This window comes from Scophthalmus maximus, chromosome 7, assembly GCF_022379125.1.
Source record: "Scophthalmus maximus strain ysfricsl-2021 chromosome 7, ASM2237912v1, whole genome shotgun sequence".
In the NCBI taxonomy this organism is placed as follows: Eukaryota; Metazoa; Chordata; class Actinopteri; order Pleuronectiformes; family Scophthalmidae; genus Scophthalmus; species Scophthalmus maximus.
The window spans coordinates 26180488-26203839 of record NC_061521.1 but is presented as its reverse complement, the minus strand read 5'-3'; the positions used below and the strand labels follow the sequence as shown (position 1 = coordinate 26203839).

General features: G+C 48.7%; 2 protein-coding genes across 7 annotated transcripts; both read left to right on the top strand.

Annotated features, from left to right (window-relative positions):
• The first annotated feature begins 107 nt into the window (after nt 1-107).
• Nucleotides 108-4949, top strand: chst6 (carbohydrate sulfotransferase 6). Of its 4 annotated transcripts, none has more exons than XM_035642251.2 (3): nt 108-664; nt 1229-1306; nt 2954-4949. In XM_035642251.2, exons 1-3 carry the CDS (start codon nt 530-532, stop codon nt 4169-4171), a joined length of 1431 nt encoding a protein of 476 aa, XP_035498144.1. In that variant the 5' UTR covers nt 108-529; the 3' UTR covers nt 4172-4949. The 4 variants fall into 4 exon arrangements, with proteins under 4 accessions (XP_035498144.1, XP_035498145.1, XP_035498147.1 ...); XM_035642252.2 differs by having other exon boundaries at nt 125-664; nt 2957-4949; XM_035642254.2 differs by having other exon boundaries at nt 175-192; nt 2957-4948.
• A 3377-nt stretch (nt 4950-8326) lies between these two features.
• Nucleotides 8327-22491, top strand: spire2 (spire-type actin nucleation factor 2). 3 transcript variants are annotated; one of them, XM_035641574.2, is made up of 16 exons: nt 8328-8794; nt 14607-14650; nt 14847-15236; nt 15534-15614; nt 15715-15879; nt 16095-16181; nt 16561-16678; nt 17463-17629; nt 17719-17941; nt 18108-18146; nt 19278-19405; nt 19495-19632; nt 19762-19829; nt 20065-20092; nt 20706-20803; nt 21601-22491. In XM_035641574.2, exons 1-16 carry the CDS (start codon nt 8506-8508, stop codon nt 21953-21955), a joined length of 2418 nt encoding a protein of 805 aa, XP_035497467.2. In that variant the 5' UTR covers nt 8328-8505; the 3' UTR covers nt 21956-22491. The 3 variants fall into 3 exon arrangements, with proteins under 3 accessions (XP_035497470.2, XP_035497467.2, XP_035497469.2); XM_035641577.2 differs by lacking the exon at nt 19762-19829 and having other exon boundaries at nt 8327-8794; nt 19495-19661; XM_035641576.2 differs by lacking the exon at nt 18108-18146 and having other exon boundaries at nt 8329-8794.
• Nucleotides 22492-23352: the final 861 nt, after the last annotated feature.

Below are 23352 nucleotides of genomic sequence, written 5' to 3'. Positions count from 1 at the left end.
CTAACATACTAACAACTATTAACAAGTAACGTTGAACTTTCAGACGCCGACGGAAACAAAGAATAAATGTTTAATTCAGACTTTAAAAAAAGTTGCTCATTTCCCTTTTTCCTGTTCGCAGCTCCTCAGTGACACTAACGACGACGTGAGACGACGTGGATCCTCTGGGATGTGACACGCTCCTGCCAACAGGTGTGTGTGTCTCCGACCAATCAGAGAGCCTCTTGTGGGACAGGGCACTGTAGTCAGATTCCAGGGGCAGTCGTCCGCCCCCTCCCCCTCCTCTGCCCCTCTGCTTTCGTCTGCAGGACCGGACGTGGGTCCGACCCAGACAGGAACCAGCTGCATCCTTTCTTTTTCAGTGTTTTGGATTATTTTCTCTCTCTGGATGAATCTTGTGATCGGGTTCATGTCGCCGCCTCCCAGACCGTCCAGCTCGGCCTGGAGCGTGATTCTAGTCTGGAGCCTGGAGACGTCCACGTGGCCCTCGGGGTCTCTGGTCACATCCAGAGGAACTTGTGGGTGAAGGATGGATGACGCGTCTCCACTTCCTCCTCCTGTACGAAAACAACAACGGCGTGAAAAAACATCCTGGATGTGGACGCCGCCATCTTGTGCCGGTGACGTCATTTGGAGCCGGCGTCATCTTCTCCTCTTGTTCCTGGTGCCTGATTGTATACTTGTATATTTGTATACTTGTATACTTGTATACTTGTATACTTGTATATTTGTATACTTGTTTAGTTTTTGTGCTTCTTAAATGTTTTTACATTTGTATTTCCAGTTTGGGATCAATAAAGTAGTCTGATAAGACAGACAGATATATCTATATATAGATATAGATATCTATATATAGATATAGATATCTATATATACAGACAGACAGGTAGACAGAAACAAACAGACACTTGTTCTAATAATCTTTAATATGATTTATTAACTTAAGAACTGACTCGGTCCTTTAACACATTAATAATCTCATTAGTCACTGAGCCCTGACTCAGCAGATGGACCCCGAGTTAGAAGAGGGGGGGGAGGGGCCGGAGGAAGAGGAGGGACCCTCCCCCCCCTCTTCCTCCGGCCCCTCGTCCAACCCACCGCCTGAGAGCATCGAGCCGCTGGCCACGTCTCAAAGAAACTCCTCTCTCTCTCTCTCTCTCTCTCTCTCTGTCTCTCTCTCTCTCTCCCTCCTCCTCCTCTCCTCCTCCTCCTCCTCCTCCTCCCTCAGTGGGACCCAGCAGCCGGCAGTCAGCGGAGCAGCTGCGGCCCGAGAGGAGCTCGTCGTCGGCAGCAGCTCGACCTGAAGGTAGGACCGTGTGGACGGACATCTTGTCTCTGAGTCCCCACACTTCTTCTTCTTCTCCTCCTCCTCTTCTTCTCCTCCTCCTCCTCCTCTTCTTCTTCTTCTTCTCCGTCCCGCTGCAGGCGGAGAGGAGGAGAGAGAGAAACGAACTTGTTGAAGTAGTTCGGCTCGTCCTCTCCGCCCCAGAGACCCGGGTTCGACTCCCAGTCTGGACACACCCCGAGACCGACTGTTCATGTAACAGTTGATCACGTTATCAACACTTAACAAGTCTGTTTGACACCAGGATCCGAAGTTATCATGTATTTCAACCTGATCTGATCTGATCTGTTCTGATCTGTTCTGATCTGATCTGTTCTGATCTGTTCTGATCTGATCTGATCTGTTCTGATCTGTTCTGTTCTGTTCTGATCTGATCTGATCTGTTCTGATCTGATCTGATCTGTTCTGTTCTGATCTGATCTGATCTGATCTGATCTGATCTGATCTGATCTGTCCTGATCTGATCTGATCTGATCTGATCTGATCTGATCTGTTCTGATCTGACGACGTGGTTCAGTGTCAGACGAGTCCGATTCTCCGAGCAGCTGTCGGCTTCTCCTCCGTCCCCTCAGTCCTCCTGACACCTTTACAACAGTAGATGGGAAGGAGGATTCTCCCTCACCCCAGGAGTGAGGCTGGATGAAAGACAGACGCAGGAAGTGAAGAGGTGACAAACAAAAACCGGATCTGTGGAAGACCAAGACGAAGTGTGTCTGGTGTTTACCTCCGTGTCCCGAGGGTCTGGAGGTGGAGGAGCTCGTGTCGGGGCTTGTCGGCTGGGATCAACGCCTCCTCCTCCTCCTCCCTGCAGCACTGATCTTGGCCTCGCAGTGGAAACTTTGACGGATGCTCTTTATCCGACAGCACAGACTCGTCTCAGAGGCTTTCCCCCAGAAAGAACTGATACTTAACGACGACGACACACTGAGAGCATCAATGCGTTAGAAGCATAATTGACTGTAAAAGAAAACGGACGTAGCAATTAACTATAAACCATAAGACACGAACTCCGGAAACTGTCCGGAAAGATTTGGTCCAGATGTTTTCCGGAGTTTTACCTAAACCTACTAAACCGATCTCCCGACTGTGTTTCACTTGTCAAGCAACAAAAAAAACACGAATTTTTGGGCTGTTTTCTGACATGAACTCTGGAAATAGTCGACCGTAGATAGAAATGGACGTAGAGTCACCGGGTCTGCAAAGTGAAGCCAATTCTGAAGTGGGAAGCCTGTATTCTGTGTCCTGACCAGCAGGGGGCGACTCTATGGCAACATGACTCTACTTCTCACTTGATTCATAACGTCAGTAAACAGGTTATGGTCCAATCTTGTTTTCAAAAGGACGTTCGTTGTCAGTCGATCTGATTATGATCAACTGGTTTGTGAATCTTCGCTGTCGGCAGCTGCTATATTAATAAACCAAACATTATTACACGTGTTGGAAACTGTGATACGAGACGATGTCTAACTTTTGTCTTTGCATTCAGATTTCAAAGAGCAGTGGGGGTTTTTATGTAAGGTGATGTGCAAAACAAATGTGACTGTGTGAAAATGTATTTCCTGTGTAACATCCATTTCTGTCCCCCCTCCCCCTGTCGGCTCCCCCCAGCAGCAGACGAGCAGAGCCACGATGCCTCGCTGCAGAGTGAACCTCAGCACCATGATCTTCCTGGTGATCCTGCAGGGGGCGGCGGTGGTGCTGTTCTGCGGCTGGTACGTCCAGCTCAGCCGCTGCGGCGCCGCCCACCCCGACAAGAAGGTCCACGTCCTGCTGCTGTCGTCGTGGCGCTCGGGCTCGTCGTTCCTCGGCCAGGTGTTCAGTCAGCACCCGTCCGTCTTCTACCTGATGGAGCCCACGTGGCACGTGTGGACCAAGCTGCAGAAGTCCGGGGCGCGCTCGCTGCGCATGGCCGTCAGGGATCTGCTGCGGAGCGTGTATCAGTGCGACTTCTCCGTGATGGAGGCCTACCTGCCGGAGCAGCGCAACGTCTCCTCCCTGTTCATGTGGAGTCACAGTCGAGCGCTGTGCTCGCGGCCGGCCTGTCCGCTCATGCCGCGCAACCAGTTCAGCAACCAGACGCTGTGTTCGCTGACGTGCGACGCCGTGGGCCTGCAGGGCGTGGAGGAAGCCTGTGGCACCTACAGTCACGTGGTGCTCAAGGAAGTGCGTTTCTTCGAGCTGGAATCGCTCTACCCGCTGTTGCAGGACCCGAGCCTCGACCTCCGCATCATCCACCTGGTCCGGGACCCGCGCGCCGTGGTGCGCTCGCGGGAGGCGTCCGCCAAGGCCTTCATGAGCGACAACGCCATCGTCCTGGAGCAGAGAAACATCCCGGCGGGCGAGGTGCAGTACGAGGTCATGCAGGAGATCTGTCGCAGCCACGTGCGCATCAACGAGGGGGCCACGCTGAAGGCCCCGCCCTTTCTGAAGGGCCGCTACAAAATGGTTCGCTACGAGGACGTGGCGCGCAACCCGCTGGAGGAAATAACCGCCATGTACGACTTCATCGGCCTGGAGATGACCTCGCAGCTGGGCGACTGGATCTACAGCGTGACCCACGGGAAGGGCAAAGGCTCCAAGAAAGACGCCTTCAAGATCACGTCGCGGAACGCCGCCGACGTCTCGCAGGCGTGGCGCACCGGGCTGCCGCACAGCAAGGTCAAACGCATCCAGGAAGTGTGCAAAGGGGCGATGACGCTGCTCGGCTACCGGACGGTCGACAGCGAGAAGGAACAGAAGCAACTGGACATGGACCTGCTGGTGCCGCAGGAACCGTACCAGTTCAGCTGGTTACCCGCCAAGACAGAGCGACCGGGCAAGAGGTAAAACAAAACAGAGATATTTACACCGAGAGACGAACAGAGGACGAGGCCTCGGAACTGTACTGAGGCTTCGTGGGTCTGTGAGTGTTTATGGAAGGAACAGACTGATGATCGGCTCGGAGGAAGACCAGTTCAAGACGGAGCGACGGTCACAAAGACATAAAAAACAGAGCGGCTGATTAAAGCGACAGAAACTAAAGTTGGGAAACATTTTGTTTCTGTCCGACTCCTGGGTCAGAACCAGGACCCAGGCTGCGTTCAAACTATATGGTTTTGTTTTAATAAGAAAAAGGATCTTTGTCCAGACGTGTCAGCAATAATCTCCGTCCACACTAAAAAAAAACTAAAACACAAGTGTCACATGACCCGTAAACAGGAAGCAGATTGTCTCCTCTGCCATCGGTTGCTTAGTTACAGAAAATAATAGGAGCGAGGAACAGCGATGGTCGTTTCTTTTTCTCGCGGTGACGACGAGGCGAAACTGTTCCTGACGCTGAAGCTGGAGACGTTCGCGTCGATGAGCGTCATGGTCCACATGACTTCCTGTTTACGACGCACGTTGCTGAAGTATTCCACTAGAGGGCGCCACAGAACATGGCGACGCCGGAGGAGGTTAGTCTGTGGTTTCTATGATCGCGGCACCGTTGTAGACGATACGGGAAGCGATTTAATCAGATCATTGTGACACTGGCGAGAATCTGCCTCCATCACACGGTGGCGTGGAGTTGAAGGGGGAAGAGGAGGAAGAGGAGGAAGAGGAGGAGGAGGAAGAGGAGGAGGAGGAGGAGGAGGAGGAAGAGGAGGAAGAGGAGGAGGAGGAGGAGGAGGAAGAGTAGGAAGAGGAGGAGGAGGAAGAGGAGGAGGAGGAAGAGGAAGAGGAGGAGGAGGAGGAGGAGGAGGAGGAAGAGTAGGAAGAGGAGGAGGAGGAGGAAGAGTAGGAAGAGGAGGAGGAGGAAGAGAAGGAGGAGGAAGAGGAGGAAGAGGAGGAGGAGGAAGAGGAGGAGGAGGAGGAAGAGGAAGAGGAGGAGGAGGAAGAGGAGGAGGAGGAGGAAGAGGACAGTGATGACGTTTAAACGTTTTCTGAGGGAGGACGAGGAGGCTCGTTCACCAGTTCACCTCCAGCCTGATGTGATGTGATTATTAAATTCAGTATCATAAAACAAAGCTGGTTTAGTCGACAGATGTAAGTATAGGATGAAGACGACTCCTCCCCTTTTCTCTCTCTCTCCAAACTGTGACTTTGAAAACCTCTCCGACTGGACGCGTCAGGCAGATCTGGTTTTAATACAAACTCAAAAAGTTGCTCATCTAATGTTTCATGAGCTGCTGGACTGTGCATACGCTTCCTGGATTCTGCCTCTTTCTTTCATTCATGATCCCTAACAGCAATTCTTCTTTTTTATAATTATGATTAATAACTAATCTAAATTACTTCTGAGTTTACAGATGAAACCAGCTGATCTCTAGTAGAATGTTGAACCACGTTACGTCTCCTGAGCCGACGGCCGCTGGTTCTGTTTCATCTGATGTTCATAACATGACCATTTTATTTAAAACGTACATGTTTATTTATATATTATTTTTTAGATTTCCAGTAAACTTATGGAAGGATAAGATAAGAAAAAGTTATCTTATAAGATAAGATAAGTTTAATTAAGAGAATCTTATTTTATCTCATAATCTTATTTTATTAGATAATATAAGATTAACTTTTAAAATAAGATAAATTAAGATAAAATTAAATGATCTAATTTTATAAGATTATTCTATAAAATAAGATAATCTTATTTTAAAAGATAATCTTTTATTATCTTGTAAAAATAATAAGATAATATAAGATTAGTTTATAAAATAAGATAAATTAAAGTAAAATCAGAAGATTATAAAATAAAATAATCTAATTTTATCTTAATTTATCTTATTTTATAAGTTAAGTTAAGATAATATTTTATAATATAAGAAAAAATGATCCAGGAATTTCTTATTTTTTATTTTTTTATTTCATTTTTTTAATGATTGCCGAGAATAATTCATAAAATGCAATGCTAAAAAAAAGAGATAAGAGAATCTTAGATCCTTCCCCCAAAATGTTATGGATTCTTTTTTGGCTCGTGTCTCCTCCGTTCCACTTTCTTATTAAGGAAAATCTGTGCAACAATCGAACCAATAAACGGACTTGGGGGTGAAAACATCAACTCCTTAATAAGAAAGTAGGAGGAAGGTTCGATTCCCCAGAGGTGCGTCCGAGTGTCCTTGAGCAAGACACTGATTCTTTAACCCTCGTTCGTCATAAACTGGTTATGGTCACATGCTGGGACAGAGTTCAGAGTGTGTGTGTGTGTGTGTGTGTGTGTGGTGGAGGGAGAGAGTGACCGTGAGCAGAAATGTGAAATTATTGTTTTGTCATTTTTGTGTTTTTTTGCCTTTTGTATTAATCAGTATCTTATTATTTGTATTTTTGGAGATTGTTTGTAAGAGTTTTTCACAAAGTGCCTGAACAGTTGTCGTTCGTCCCGTTACAATGTGAAACGTGTTTTGTTTTTTGTTGTTGTATGAAAATGTTCTGTTTTTTCTTGTTTTGATCTGAAGGAGTTTTTATGAAGCAGAAACTACACACGGTACTAAACATTACAATAAATATTTATACGACCTGACCCTTTTTTAAAATTCTTGTATCCATGGAAACAGGTGTCAGAAACCAAGAAGCTCATCTTTAACACGTTGGCGCCACCTGGTGGCCGAATACCGGGGATTACATGGAAACTCAACTTTATTTAAAAAACGATCCCTTTCATCCATGAACAATATTTTTCCCTGATTGTTTTTATTCTTAAGGAATTAATTCGTCTTTCATATTAATTGAGGACCAGGGCCCAGTTGTTCAAAAAAACATTCATCTGGATTAAAGTGATCCAGATTGTCCAGGATCCTTTTACTTTCCTCGCTGTTCTTCAAAGCAACATTGGATCATGAGTCCTGATCCAGAATCAAACTTTTCTAGATGACCAGATCCTCCAGATGACCAGTGATGTCAGTGGAAATACACACGTCTCACTGAAGGTTACTGGGTCTGTGAGCAACAACAGGTAGAACCAGAATCTTTATATTCCATGAAATGTCTTTCACACAGTCGGACCCTTCATGTGGTCCACAACAAATAAATAAGAAAGATAGAATATTTTTTATTTAGAGGTTTGAAGCTTTTCTTATAACAGCTGGATCTGAATACTGGTTTTGTTTTGGGGTTTTATGATGAAAATCAGGTGCAAGATATGAATGAATGTAAATAAACATATATATTATAGGTATACAGTTTTAATTGACCAATTTAAAAGTTTCATTTAGTTAACTTTTTTCATGAAATCCAGAAGATCCAGATTTTTTTGTAATTATTCCAAGAGAAAAACATCGGATCATTTTAACCCAGATTATTATTTTTGTTTCAACAACTGGGCCTAAAGTGGTAATGTTGAATGAGTGACATCACCTGTGAACTTTCACCTGTCCAAAGTTCACCACGCACCTTTTCTTTATGGCGGAAACAGGACCTGACGTAACACTTTTATCACCATGGTTACCGAGTGAAACTTCCTCCCAAGTTTCTTCTGGTGAACTTCTTATTTTCCCCTATAGTTCATTTTTTAAAACATAGATGATTCACGTATTATGGTTCTTAAAATAACATCCATGATGGAACGAATGAAATGAACCTGATCGGAAGTGACGTAGATTTTCAAAATAAGAGCACTGGTACGATCAGTGTTTAAAAAATATTATATATATATTTATATATCTGCTCCACAGAGGCGGGCGGGGCCAAGGAAAGTTATGATTTTGTTTCGGTGTGTATGATTGATTGATTGATTGAAATGTTTATTTCGAATATGTAAATGAAATTAAAACAGAAACAATACAATTTATTCAATTGTCATATTTGAAAAGGAGTGGGGAGAAGTATAATGTATTAAATCCCACCCCTTCTCCATAATTAGTAATGTTTTATTATTTATCATTTGTATAAATATGTTCTTTGATGGGGGAAGTGTGTGATGAATTATTTTTACATTCGTCCGCAACTTTTAACGTAAAAAAGTTGCAACCGTTTTATGGATTTGATTTGTTTCAACTCGGACCGGAAGTCGTGCGCTCGCAGCGGCGCGCTTGACGCTGTTGCGGTGACGAGGTGCAGCTGCGGCAGTCGAGCGGCAGTTGACGCTTCCGCGCGCACAGGGGCGGACACCGGCGGACACCGGCCAGGACACCGGGCAGGACACGGGGATCCCGGGGGGGCGAGCATCCAATGGCCCCGGGGCTGGCGGACTGAAGAATGGGCTCATCATGGCCAGATCCAGCAGCAGCAGCAGCGCCGGCGGGGGCCCGCGGCTGACCGCGCCGACGGCGGACCGCGGCGAGGCGGCGCGCGACTTGTCGGAGCCCCGGGAACTGTCGCTGGAGGAGGTGCTGAAGTCCTACGAGCAGCCGATCAACGAGGAGCAGGCGTGGGCCGTGTGCCACCAGTGCTGCGGCGGGCTGCGGGCGGGCGGACTCGGCCGGGTGAAGGACCCGTCGTCCATCCTGCTGCGCCGCGACGGGACCGTGTGGCTGCGGCGGGAGCCCGCGCTCTGCGGTAGGACCGTGCACCGCTCTTCACTGTGTTTCGCTCCAACGACGAGCTCCGATAGGAAAAGAGTAAATTCGAGCTGAACGCGTCGTGTGTGAGGTTAGAGAGCGTTCTCAGTTTAACGAGACATATTGTTGTAAATATCAGGGGCCACTCTTCAATTCGGCCTCAATTAATCAGCACGAATCGAACTTTTCTAATTAAAACTTCAACTTCTCCGTCGGACACCCTCTGTCCTTCCCCCTGTGCACTGCACCGCAGGCGGGCGGCAGCGCACACTGCGGGCCGGTGGTTCCGGTCCGGATTGGACTGAGTCGCGTCGTGCACGGTTGATCGTTTCAACGCCGAATTAAAGAACATTTCCCGGTGATTCGTTTAAAACTAAGTCTTTCTGGAGGAGGAAACATGAATTAAATCCAATGACGCGTTAATTTTGCCGAAATCTAAACGGAGTTTGGTGCAGTGGGACATCCTTGTTTACAACAACGTTACTTTCCTGCAGGGATCGACCTCCCTGTCCGGTTCACGGTCCTCCTGAGCTTCCCCCCACATCCGGACAGCCGCCGGTATTCTGTTGCCCCCCCCGCCGGTGCCAACCGGGATGACTCGTATAATGTCGGTAGCCGTTAATTATTCATGCCTCTTTGCACGGGACTGTTGAGGAGACTCCAGAGTTCTGCAGGAGGAAGAAGCCCAGAGGATTTTTTTCTCTCCTGCTGAGTTCAGCCTGTTACCTGCATCATACAACATCCTGGAGGAGTCGTGTATTTATGAGGGCCGGGCCCTGGGGGTCTGGGGTCTGGGGGTCTGGGGCCCTGGGGTCTGGGTCCTGGGGTCCTGGGGTCTGGGGGCCTGGGGTCCTGGGGTCCTGGGGTCTGGGGGCCTGGGGCCCTGGGGTCTTGGGTCCGGGGGCCTGGAGTCCTGGGGTCTGGGGTCTGGGGGTCTGGGGCCTGGGTCCTGGGGTCCTGGGGCCTGGGGTCCTGGGGTCCTGGGGCCTGGGGTCTGGGGCTCTGGGGTCTTGGGTCCTGGGGCCCGGGGGCCTGGGGGCCTGGGGGCCTGGGGGTCTGGGGTCCTGGGGTCTGGGGGTCTTGGGTCCTGGGGCCTGGGGTCCTGGGGGCCTGGGGTCCTGGGGCCTGGGGGCCTGGGGGCCTGGGGTCCCAGCACAGAGGAAACTTCAGGCCAAACATAACTTTATGTTTTGTGTCACCTTATACACCTGGAGCAAAACAATCCAATACGTCTCCACTCTCCTCAACTTAATATTCTTTAAGTTCTTGGCTCATAAAATCTGTAATCTCTTATTTAATAACTGCTGCTGCAGCAGTTATTGTGAAGGTCACAGAGACGCTGTCAGAGGTCATGATGTTGTTGTTGTTGTTGTTGTTGTTGGACTTCCTCCTGCAGAGGGTTTGAATTTCCTTGTCCTCGTCCTTCTCTGCCCAGACACCGGAGAAGGACGAATAAAAAGCAGAGAGAGGCGAAATGTGAGTTATCAAACATCTGGAATAAAAAAGAAGGAAGTTTCTGTCTCTTGTTGACAAATGAAGATGAACCTCAGCTGCCGTTGTTCTGCCCGGTTACAGCCTCTGTGTTAACGCTCCGGATAATAAATCTGAGGAGGTGAAAGTTCTCTGATTGACTCCCGGTGACACCGTGACCTGATGCGTGTTGCTCGGCAACAGACTGGCTTCTATCCGCTTCTTATTATCTAATTGTAAAAATCCAGGCTTGGTTCAACTGTGTGTTTGAACTTGAACTTTAAACTTATTCCCAGTTATTGTTCTTATAGCTGAGAACTTCTAACATCTCTCACAACTGTCCTACTTGTGTAGGGGGCGCTAGAGAGCCAGTCCAGAATGAATGGAGGTCCATAGCCCCAAAAGGTGTCATGGGGTAAAAGGAAAAAAATATTCTGGCAATATTCTTCAAGTTTCTCAAACCTTTATGACATATAATGCTTGATATTTATATAAACAAAGAGAAAAACACATATATAACTAAATATATAGAACTTGAATTAAGAAAATAAACATAATTATTATTTAAGGTAAAATGAAGACATGAATGCACCTTTTTTTCCTGAATGGTCTGTTCGTGTAACAGTAAAAGATTTCATATCGGTAAACATAAGCGATGTCTGCTCATGTCGGCCGATATTATCGGCGATCTGATATGTTTTGTTGTTGTTGCATATGATTCCCTCGCTCTCCCTCGTCTCCTGTCGCCTCTCCACTGCTCTTCTCATGACACGACCCTCAGTCTGATGCATGGACACTTCTGATACCTGTGAAATGATCACGACCCTGATGTGTCCTCAGAACGTCTAACAGCCTGCAGCCAGGCATTTGACTCCAGTCGTGAACGAATGGACTCTGACATCACATTCTCCCTGAGCGTTGGCAGCAGGTTCACACGCGTCTCCGTCCTGGGAGTGTTGTGGTGTTGTCACATCAGTATGCACAGCAGGTAGTCAGCCAGGCAGGGGCAGACTCAAATGAATTCCCTTCTCCTGGAGATGTAAACCTTGTCAAGTTGTCAGAGGAGGAGGAGGAGGAGGAAGAGGAGGAGGAGGGTGAGGAGGAGGAGGAGGAAGATGAGGAGGAAGATGAGGAAGAGGAGGAGGAGGAAGAGGGGGGGGGAGGGGGAGGAGGAGGAGGATGAAGAGGAGGAGGAGGAGGATGAGGAGGAGGAGGAAGAGGATGAAGAGGAGGAGGAAGAGGAGGAGGAAGAGGATGAGGAGGAGGAGGAAGAGGATGAGGAGGAGGAGGAGGAGGAGGAGGAAGAGCATGAGGAGGAAGAGGAGGAAGAGCATGAGGAGGAGGAGGAGGATGAAGAGGAGGAGGAGGATGAAGAGGATGAGGAGGAGGAGGAAGAGGAGGAGGAAGAGGAGGAGGAAGAGGATGAGGAGGAGGAGGAAGAGGATGAAGAGGAGGAGGAAGAGGAGGAAGAGGAGGAGGAGGAAGAGGAGGATGAAGAGGAGGAGGAGGATGAAGAGGATGAGGAGGAGGAGGAAGAGGAGGAGGAAGAGGAGGAGGAAGAGGATGAGGAGGAGGAGGAAGAGGATGAAGAGGAGGAGGAAGAGGAGGAAGAGGAGGAGGAGGAAGAGGAGGATGAAGAGGAGGAGGAAGAGGAGGAAGAGCATGAGGGAGAGGAGGAAGATGAGGAGGAGGATGAGGAAGAGGAGGAGGAGGAGGATGAAGAGGAGGAGGAAGAGGATGAGGAGGAGGAGGATGAAGAGGAGGAAGAGCATGAGGAGGAGGAGGAAGATGAGGAGGAGGATGAGGAAGAGGAGGAGGAAGAAGAGGGGGGGAGGAGGAAGAGGATGAAGAGGAGGAGGAGGATGAGGAGGAAGAAGAGGATGAAGAGGAGGAGGAAGAGGAGGAGGAGGAAGTTATTGTGAATCCAGACATTAATCTGGACCGAGGCTGCACACACCTGATGTACGAGAGCCTGACTCAACGTGACGCTGCTGCAGATTCACACTCGGTTGTTTACCAGAGTAAAAGTGGGTGTTTTTTGTTTCGGCTCGAACAGGAAGTGACGCGATGTTTCTGCTTCCACGTCGTCGTCTTTAGTCTCCGCTGGTGTGAAACATCACCACAGACGGTTCGTCCCTGTGTGTGTGTGTGTGTGTGTGTGTGTGTGTGTGTGTGTGTGTGTGTGTGTGTGTGTGTGTGTGTGTGTGTGTGTGTGTGTGTGTGTGTGTGTGTGTGTGTGTGTGTGTGTCAGCTGCTGCCGTTCCTCCCTCAGAGGAATTTATGAAGCACAGGGACGACCTCAGGCCAAATCTCATAAAAAGAATAAAGGTTTCTCCAGACTGTACAGTGTCACTGTACAGTGTCACTGTACAGTGTCACTGTACAGTGACACTGTGACCAGAAGTGAGAGGCCACGTGTGAAGTTAGTCTGCATGTTCATATGGTGTCAACGTGGATATTAGGTAGAACAAACTTTTCTGGCCTCCAAACTAATTTTTTATCTCACACAATTGTCATAAACTTTTATATTTGACAGAATTGTAAAGGGGCAGATGCCAATACAGATATTAGTCGGTAGAAACACGAAATGTCACCATCAGAACTTTGAACCCTCTTCAGTTTGACAGATCTCCGTCCTCGGCTGTGCTTCATTGTGTGAACCTGTCCGACAGGTTTCATGTTATCAGAGGAGGTTTATAATAATAATAGACGTTCTTCCTCCTCCTCCTCCTCCTTCGGTGTCAGTTGCTGTTTTGTGTCGACTCACAGGAACAAAGTGATGCTTGTCTGGCGATGGCGTCGTCCTCCTGCTGCTCGCAGCACTTTGTTATCGCCAGGAGAGGAGCTGCTGTGGGACGGACCCCCCCCCACCCCCACCCCCCCATCACCCCCCTCCCCTCCATCACCCCCCCTCAGCCCTGCTCCCCATTTTCCACTGATCTCATCTCTGAAGTTTCTCCTCTCCGTCTCCGTCTCCCTCTCCCTCTCCCTCTCCTCTCCCTCTCCGTCTCCGTCTCCGTCTCCCTCTCCCTCTCCCTCTCCCTCTCCCTCTCCTCTCCCTCTCCGTCTCCGTCTCCCTCTCCCTCTCCCTCTCCCTCTCCTCTCCCTCTCCGTCTCCCTCTCCCTCTCCCTCTCCCTCTCCTCTCCCTCTCCGTCTCCGTCTCCCTCTCCCTCTCCCTCTCTCTCTCTCTCTCTCTCCCTCTCCCTCTCCGTCTCCGTCTCCCTCTCCCTCTCTCTCTCCCTCTCCCTCTCCCTCTCCGTCTCCGTCTCCCTCTCTGTCTCCCTCTCCGTCTCCGTCTCCCTCTCCCTCTCCCTCTCCGTCTCCGTCTCCCTCTCCCTCTCCCTCTCTGTCTCCGTCTCCCTCTCCCTCTCCCTCGCTGTCTCCCTCTCTCTCTCTGTCTCCCTCTCCGTCTCCCTCTCCCTCTCCGTCTCCCTCTCTGTCTCCCTCTCTCTCTCTGTCTCCCTCTCCGTCTCCCTCTCCCTCTCCTCTCCCTCTCTGTCTCCCTCTCCGTCTCCCTCTCCGTCTCCGTCTCCGTCTCTGTCTCCGTCTCCTTTTGTCCTCTCGTCCGTTCTCCTGTTTCTCGCAGTGAGAGCTGCTGATCGAGGAGTTTCAGGCCTCTCGGGTGTCTTTACTGACATCTGAGCTGGAAGAGAGAGCTTTTTATACCGTCTCTCACACACACACACACACACACACACACACACACACACACACACACCCTTCTGCAACACAGTGTCTCATGTCCCAGTTACACGAGAAACGCCTCTGATAATTTATTTTAGTTTAAATTTTCGACAGTTTTCAATTAAATCTGATCAATGAAAAAGCTCAATAAAAATATTATTATTATTATTATTATTATAATTATCATCATAAGACTCACAAATTACTAAAAAAAAGACTAACCCCAAACAACTCCAAAAACTCAATTATACAAAAAATATATTAAAATATAATAATACATTTTGATCAATGGAAAAGACAAATTCAGTCTCAGTTTAGTTTAATCAAAGTTGAGAAAATATATAAAATGGCTTTCCTTTTTATATATTTGATCTTTATCTTTATAATATGTAACTGCTTTCATGTTTAATTAATTCAGTGCATTGATTTGTTTGTTTTGTGTTTTTGTCTATTGTTTGTTTGATTTTTAAAAAACATACTTCCAACAAAAATTTAACTTTTTTGCAGAAGGTTAAAGTTTATGTAACTTTTATGCATTTGAACATTTCCAGTGTGGATGTCTGTGAATTAACTCTATAGAGTTCTAGTAGAAATATTTAAAAACTGCCGCGATAAACCTTTAATGAGTTTGTCTCCTTTGTGTCTGTCTCCTCAGATGACACCGACGGACGTCGTCCTCCTCCGACTGCAGAGCGACAGGTGAGAGAAGAAGAGCTCCGAGCTGTTCAGATGAATTTGTTTGTTAAGTTTACTCGACGTCTCATCATAAGAACATTATTTAAAAAAAACGCTAAAAAACACTTTAATAAAGTCCTTTCATCAAGATCGTCCGGAGAATTTTACGTGAAACTCTTTTGGTGGTTTTTCCGTTTTGACGTCTCCTCCCCTCGTCCAGCTGGTGCAGTCGCTGGGCGTGGCCATCTACCGAGCTCTGGACTGGGGGCTGGACGACAGCGAGGAGCGCGAGCTCAGTCCGCAGCTGGAGCGCCTCATCGAACGCATGGCCGGGGGGGCGGGCCCGGGCGGGGAGGGCGGCAGAACCGCCGCTAACGGGACGACAGACGAGGGCTACAGCGGGCAGGACGAGGAAGAGGAGGAGGAGCAGGAGGAGGAGGGAGTGATGATGAGGCCGGTGTGTACGTTCCGCCAGGTGATGGCGATGTGTGCGTCCCGCCTGGCCAACCCGGGCCTGGCTCCAGAACACTACCAGGCCGTGTGCCGGGCTCTGGTGGTGGAGACGCTGGAGCTACAGACGTTCCTCATCAAGATCCGAGACGCTAAAGAGGTGAGATCCATCGTCAGTGTCCCGACCCCTCGTGACCCTTTGTCCTAAATGTACTGAGACAGAGACACAGAGCGTTTCTATGGAGACAGACATCTTTCTGAGAGAGATAAACACGCCCACAGAGACACCATGCAACGAACCAGAAATCTCCTCAATATATTGAGCTCCCGTAATAAATACTTCTGCTCAAGACGTCCACGATCTCCGTCTTCCTGATTCAACGACATCAGTTTGTACATTGCAGGTGAACGCTAAAAGAAAAACAACCTCCTGTGTTTCTGGCCGTCTGTTGCACAGATGCTGAAGAAGATCACGACAGAAGAAGCTCAGGAGGATCGGTCGACAGCCGAGCTGGACGCTCTGAAGCACACGGACTGGGTGAGACGGCACGAGCGACGAGTTGTCACGGCGACGCACGATGCACATGTGTGTGCGTTGTTGTGATTGTTGTTGTTGTTGTGGTTGTTTCCTGTCGCAGGCCCGTCTGTGGGTGCAGCTGATGAAGGATCTCCGACAGGGGGTGAAGCTGAAGAAGGTGCAGGAGCAGCCGTTCAACACGCTGCCCACCGAGTTCAGCCTCACGCCCTTCGAGATGCTGATGCAGGACATACGGACGAGAAAGTTCCAGCTGCGTAAAGTCATGGTGAGCGACGAGGCTTCACCCGGGGACAGAGTGTGTGTGTGTGTGTGTGTGTGTGTGTGTGTGTGTGTGTGTGTGTGTGTGTGTGTGTGTGTGTGTGTGTGTGTGTGTGTGTGTGTGTGTGTGTGTGTGTGTGTGTGTGTGTGTGTGTGTGTGTGTGTGTGTGTGTGTGTGATTAACACACGTGGTGCTTCACTCGTGTGTCCCCGTCTCACCAGGTGGACGGTGACATTCCCACCCGAGTGAAGAGAAACGCCCATGAGATGATTCTGGATTTCATCAGGTCCAGACCTCCACTGAAACCAGTGAGTGTTCTACTATCTACCCTTTGTCCACCCGCTCTCGACCAGTCAGGAGTCAGCGTCAGCTGTCAATCATCACGTCTCAGCCCTTTTTTATATCATCAAATAACTAATGAGAGGCAAAGTGATCAGACACATGAACACAGGAACAAACATCCGTGATAAGAACAAACTCACATGACATGGAGGGGGCGGGGCTTATGACCGATCAGGAGGATTTGGCCTCACTTTAGAGGAGCTGTCATGTCGTCCATCTTTGTTTAGAACTATTTTAAAATAAAATGTTACCTGCCTGTAATTGATAAACTACTACTAATACACCGGTTTCATCCATACAAGTACGTTTTTATAGATTCTCACTCGTCTCTATGGATGTTTCCAGGTGACGGAGCGCAGCCTCCCCCCTCCCCCTCCGCAGCAGCCGTGCCTCCACGACCAGGTCCTGGCTGAGATCAAGCAGGAGAGGAAGCTCAGGCCCGTGGACCCGTCCAGCTGCAGACGTGAGAGCAATTCACTGCGGTTTTGCTTTTTCTACTGTACCTTAAATGAAAAGCCTCTCACCAAGAATGTCACGTTGTTATAAATTTAAAGTTCCCCTAAAGTCATTTTTTTGAAGTTTATAAAAATAATCTGCTATGCCTGATATTTAGTTTAACATTGTTTACCTCTGAAATGTGTCTGAAACCATCCACTCTCTCTCCCTCATGGAGCAGTTCTGAGACGATGAATATTCATGATATGCAAAATCGGAACGATGCTAACTGCTAATGCTAACGCTAACTGTCTGCTGACACACCTGTTGTTCTCTCATGATGCTAACTGCTAATGCTAACACTAACTGTCTGCTGACACACCCGTCGTCCTCTCATGATTCGCTGCTGCTCTGGAAGTTTCCGGTTTCTTTGTCTCACATTTGCATATTCGACAGCGATTGGTTTTCTGTATTTGTGACGAACCAAATCTAGCCTGAACAGGAAATGTCCTCCTCCAGGAGAGGAATGTGCGGACCTCACCTCACAACACCCTAACAGACGTGCTGGGCCGTGGCGTTGTAACTTGGTGGTTAGTGAGTCACTAGAGGTGAACGAACCACGCTCACTCTGCTCTCGTCCGTTCTCTCAATACGACTGAGCAACATGTGGAGGTGGTGTCGTGTATCGTGAACACGGAGCTGTTATCTACAGATCAAGGTCGTCGGGTCGTAGGACGCTGATGAAGGAGAAGTGAAATCTGTATTTCTCTACTGGTCCTCAGAATGACTGTGTCGACTTTCTCTGCCCTCAGCGTTCGGCTCGCTGCCCTGTCTGGCTCACATGTGTCCCTGCAGAGTCAAATCCACCTCGTGCATCGACCTGTCCACGTCGGAGTCCGGGCCGCGGCCGGCGTCCCGCCCTCGCGTCCTGCTCAGGGCGCCGACGCTGGCAGAGATGGAGGAGATGAACATATCCGAGGTAAAGGCCACGCGGACGATGAGGTTCCACTCCATCACTTCTACTGTATTCCCTCCTCATGTCTTCGTCCTCCTCCGTCCCCGCCGCAGGAGGAGGAGTCCCCGGACAGCGGCGAGCTGAAGAGGACGGCGAGCTCCCCCACGCCTCTGAAGAGGGATCGCTCCTTCTCCGAGCACGACCTGGCCCTGCTCCGCGGGGAGATGCTGCCGTCGCTCTCCGAGTCGGCCCATCTGGACGGGGCGGTCCGGCTGCGGGGCGAGAGGCCGCGGTCCCGGACTCTGACCGGCGGCGGGCCGCCTCCTTATTTCAGAGGTCAGTATGTCAATGTGGGCCAAGTATCCCACTGGCATTTCTCAAATATCATGTTCGGAACAGATGTCGATATCGTGGTTTCAGCGAGACGAGTCGATATTCGTTACAGGAGGAACGAGAGAAACTGGTGACGGTGAATGAAACGTGTCATGTGCTGGATGTTTAGTGTCGCTGCAGCAGGAGGAGGAACTGGAGTCGTCTGACAGTTCGTGTTGAGGCTGTCGAACCATCATAAATGACCACACGGTGGCGCTGATGACACTAAAAACATCAGCGGTGATGCAACTCGTGCACATACACACATATTTTGCTGTTTTATCTCATGAAAATATATATTGTACATATTTAGTTATTGTTAGTTTGTCATCTCTTCTCAGTGGACGTGTCAATTTAGTGTTTACATTTTTTTTTTGTTATTTCAACAGTATTCAGTTTCAGGCTTTTTCCTTCTACCTTCACTTTATATTATCACCTGACCTCTGACCTCTGACCTCTGACCTCTGCCGTTTGTTTGGCAATTTTTTTGTGAGCGGGATTATGCAAAAACTGTAGAACAGATTTTCACAAAAGTTGGTGGAAGGACGGGACAGGGACTGAGAATAACCTTTTTTATCACTTTCTTTAACATTGACAGAAGTTTGACAGGTTTTTTTGTTTTAGTCTTTTTTGAATTGAAAAATATTCAGTGTCTTATCAGCTGCGTCAGCAGGTTCACTGCGTCCCGCAGGGGGAGACGCGCTGCCTCAGTGTGCAGCTTCAGTCTCTGTGTCTGTTTCAATGAGCTGAAGATTCTGATAGTTTCACATGTAGTTTGAGAAAACAAGGATCATCCAGGTGGTGGACACAGTTTTAATCCCTGAACGTCTGCTCAACTAGAAGTCAAATGTCTTAAAAGGTTTTATTTCAACCTTCAAGACCATAAAACGATCCCGGCGTCGTGGAGACGCTGCGTCGCCGCTGCTTCTACCTCGTTCAGTGACTGAAACAAGAGCTGAGCGATTGACTCCTTCAGCTCTCGCTGACGAGACGTTAACGGGGAGAACATCCGTCTGTGGCGCTGACGGGGGAAGTTGGGAAATGGATCCTGATCTAATATGAAGATGTGCTGATAGTGGAGCAGCGAGTGGACCACAGGGTGGACGACGTCATCCGGTCGATGGTTCGTGAAGGTTCAGGGCCGGGGAGGGGCCACTGCAGGGGGGTCCCCCCATCACAGACGTGTCTGAGCTGCAGTCACATTAATAATCCATGAGGTGTTGGACTGAGATCTGAGACGAGGCTGATGTGTTATTCATGGACTTTAACTTCCCCTCACTAATCCCCCCCCCCCCCTCAGCCTCCTACCCGTCCTCCGGCTGGGCGCCGTCCTCCCCGGCCCGCCTCTCTCTGAGCTCAGTGGACGAGACGACCGAGGCCTTGGAGGCGACGTCGGGCTCCAGAGCTGCGGCCGAGCACCAGTGGATGGTGAGTCGGACTCAGCAGCTTCAGAGAAACGGCAAATCAAAAAAACCACACAACAGCGAGTTGAAAACACAACGTGTGTCTGTGTCCAGGAGGAGTTCAGTCACCCGGTGGAGAGCCTCGCCCTCACGGTGGATGAGGTCATCAACGTGCGCCGGGTGCTCGTCAAAGCCGAGATGGAAAAGTTTCTTCAGAGCAAAGAGCTTTACAACAACCTGAGGAGAGGAAAGGTGACGGAGGAGGAGACGCGTCGCCGACGGTTCGTCACCGAGACAAACACACACTGACAGACGGTGTGTGTGTGTGTGTGTGTGTGTGTGTGTGTGTGTGTGTGTGTGTGTGTGTGTGTGTGTGTGCAGGTGTGCTGCTGCTGCAGAGTGAAGTTCCCTCTCTTCTCGTGGCCGTCCACCTGCCTGTTGTGTAAAAGGTACCAGAGAGAAAACTCTCGTCACATTTATCGTTCATATTCTCATATTTTATTCATGAAGTGAACTCCTCTACAGACTTTTTAAAAGCTTCCATACTGAAACAACATCACATCAAATTAAAATATGTTTAGTCTAACAATAATAATAATAACGTATTTTTCATGACGCGAGTTATTCTTACATCTTCATCATTCAGGAAAACTGTACATTTATTTATAATTTAATCTCTTTCAGATCCGTCTGTGCCTCCTGCAGCGCAAAGGTAACGAAGAACAAACTCATCATCATCATCATTATCATCATCATCATATCACGTGTTCATCGAACGCTTTCTGCTTCATGTTCAAACGAAGGATTCCTGTTGGCAGATTAGACAATGAAGAAAAGTTCTGCGTTATGTTTACATTAACTTTATTTTCTAAATTCATGCTCTGTATATTTGGTTTTTCTTGTTTTCTTTTTTTACTAGTTATTTATAATTTATAATAAAAAGTTTATGGTTAATCTGTAAAGTATCAAACATAGCGTTGATTTCAATCTTATATTTCATCAACAGTTTTATTTGAGTTTGTGTTGACGTCACTTCCTGTGTTGTTCTGTCGTTGGTTCTGATCCGTCGCCTCAGCTCGTGTCGGACGTGTGAGTCTGGAGGTTTCAGTCTGGATTCCGTGTGTGTGTGTGTTTTGTGTGTGATTCTAAATCCTGCGTGTTGTTGTTGTTGTTGTTGTGTTTGTCTTTACTGGACCTGCACGTGTTTTTCACTGTGATGTGAGTGACGGTGCCGGATCCTTCAGTGTTTGTGTGTTTGAACTTGGACGTGTCCCGTCACATCACCGTCTCTTGTCAGTGTTTTCCTCTTTTGTTTTTTCCTCCAGATGAAGATTCCCTCGAAGAAGTTGGCCCACATCCCCGTCTACACCGTGGGCTTCCACAGCGCTCCGAAGAGCCACGGACACAAGAGCCAAGTCTACAAGTGAGTCTGAGAGACTGTGACGGCCAGTTTGTACTGAAGCCAGCTTCAAATTAGAGATGACCACGTAAATAATATTGAATTAATAACTTGTAGGGCAACATGTGATGTAAAGCCGATTTGACCTTTCAACAATCCCAGGACAAAAGCCCCCTCAGGTCAGGAACAGGTTAAATCTGCCCCTCGCTCGAAAGCCTCTGATCGGAGAACCTCCTCGACCAATCACAGAATGCCTGGTCAATCCCATCACCACACACACGCACACACACTCTCACACGCTTACCAGCTGTCATTGATCCTCGCGTGTGCGTGTGTGTGTATGCGTGTGTTTGCGTGTGTGTGTGTGTGTGCGCTGTTTAATCAGCGAGGCTCATTAATCTCTTTGTTATATGTGATCGTTCCACATGACGATGACGTGTCTTTTGTTTTTGTTGTCACATCATTTTTGAGAGACTCATTTGATTCACTGTGAGAAACAGGAAACAGTTCATGTTTATCATATGAACAATATTAATCTGTTCCATCTGAGACATTGAGTCATAAGTGAAATCAGAGACCACGACAGGAAAATAAACATGAGGAGAAAATTACTGTTTTTCTCTACTTCCTGTTTACACCGACGAGGCGGTGGGTGGAGTGGAGCCACGATATCCAGGTCCCGCCCAAACACGCTCTCAACCAATCGTTAGCCAGACACCAGGGGGCGGTCAGCAGGATCTGACCACACTTTGGAGGAGCCGTCTTGTTGTCGTCCATCCTTGTTCTCAGTCTATAATAAATCCTCTGGTGTGTCTCTGCAGGTCGCTGCGCAGTTTGTCCCGCCGCTCGGTGGAGGAGGAGTTCCCTCACCTCTACGCCCACGGCTGCACGCTGCGCGACATCTGCGCCGACTGCACCAAGTTCGTGGCCGACGTCATCTCGTCCAGCCGCCGCAGCGTGGACATCCTCAACAACACGCCCAAGAGGGAGGCCAAGGCCGCCGCCGCCCAGAGGCCTCAGCTGCAGCGTCAGTCCCAGCTGGGGGTCTGCCCTCAGACGGACCCTCCCCCTACCCCACCTCACCGTCGCCCCGAGCAACAGCAGCGTCTTCACGCGACATCACCACCACCTTCGCCGCAGCTTCACACCGACACCGTGAACAACGTGAACCAATGAGACGATGACACTGTTCTGCCTTCGCGCACACAGAAAGATTCAGGCTCTTTTATGTTTCCTGTAGTTAACGAACGACATCAGAGAGACGTCTGATTGGTTCAGATGTCGTCCAGTGAGGATCCGTCAGAACTCCTCAGACTTCACCGCGTCGGAGAATCAAACATTATTTAACTGTCGATGCTGTGACGATGATGTAGAGAACGTTTTAATCTAGAGACTCTTAAACCATCGCACGCACACACACACACACGCACACGCACACACATGCACACGCACACACACACACACACACACACACACACACACACACACACGCACACACACACACACACGCACACACACACACGCACACACACACGCGTGCACGTATGGGAGGATGCACCGGTGCTTCCTGGTTGTCGGGTGGGTTCTGGTTCTGGTATTTACTCCACATGTACCCGTCACATGTCATCTCCTGCTGTTGCCTTGTTTTTGTCACGAATGTAACTTTAGAGAAACACGAAGCAAGAATTAAATTAATCTATAAGCTCGCACACGGAAAAATAAAGTTTTATTTTAAAATCATCCAGAAAACGAGCGGCTGCTGCAGAACCTTTAGAACCTTTACAACTTTTTGCTTCTTTATTTTTAAGACCCCCGGGTACGAGACAGTGACACTGTGAATGTAAAAGAAAAGGGGGCGGAGCCTCGGAACGCTGCTGCAGCTCGATGGACGCTGGCCGTGAAGCGAGGTCTCACTCTGCTCTGGTTTTGTAAACACTAGATAAACTGCAATAAAATTAAAACAAACGATGAAACACGACAAACTTCTGCGTCTGAGTTTCACTGTTCACGTCCGCAGGTTTCAGACTCACGTCGCCGGGAACGTCACAATCACACGGAACGTCTCACTGCTTCTTCTTTCTTGGAAGAAAAATACAGTTTAAAGTAGAATAAAACCATTTTTTCTTGATGCATAGAAAAGCATTTGAATCAGAGAAAACATGAAACTTTGGAAGTTCCTGATTTCAGATTAAGAGTTCTGCTTTGTCAAGTTCTCCTTTATCTGCATGATGACACTTCGTTGCAGGGGCGGAGCTAGAAAACCCTGGAGTAAAATGGAGGTTCTGCTCAGGGTCTCTGGGTTCTGAACATCAACACGTGGCCGGTGGAGGTTTCCACCTTCAGGATGTTTCCTGTGGGATTAAAGAAATAGTTTAAAAGTTTTGGGGGGATATACTCAAAGCCCCAGTGTGTAATTTTTGTAATTTTCTGGCGACATCTGGTGGTAAAGTTGCAAACTGCAACCAACTGAGCGACCGACAGGGGACACTTTAAGGTGACGCACCGCTGATTCCATTTACTGTTTCCGTCAGCGTCTAAAAGTTCAAAGTGAACGCGACGTGTTCTGGACGTTT

Excerpts from the sequence above, each read along its gene's own strand:
- chst6 (XM_035642251.2), top strand. The coding sequence starts at position 530 with ATGGATGACGCGTCTCCACTTCCTCCTCCTGTACGAAAACAACAACGG. Across the intron at positions 665-1,228 it reads ATCTTCTCCTCTTGTTCCTG|TGGGACCCAGCAGCCGGCAG; the intron begins GTGCCTGATTGT and ends CTCCTCCCTCAG. Across the intron at positions 1,307-2,953 it reads GGCAGCAGCTCGACCTGAAG|CAGCAGACGAGCAGAGCCAC; the intron begins GTAGGACCGTGT and ends GGCTCCCCCCAG.
- spire2 (XM_035641574.2), top strand. The coding sequence starts at position 8,506 with ATGGCCAGATCCAGCAGCAGCAGCAGCGCCGGCGGGGGCCCGCGGCTG. Across the intron at positions 15,880-16,094 it reads TCCAGCTGCGTAAAGTCATG|GTGGACGGTGACATTCCCAC; the intron begins GTGAGCGACGAG and ends CCGTCTCACCAG. Across the intron at positions 16,679-17,462 it reads GGACCCGTCCAGCTGCAGAC|CGTTCGGCTCGCTGCCCTGT; the intron begins GTGAGAGCAATT and ends CTCTGCCCTCAG.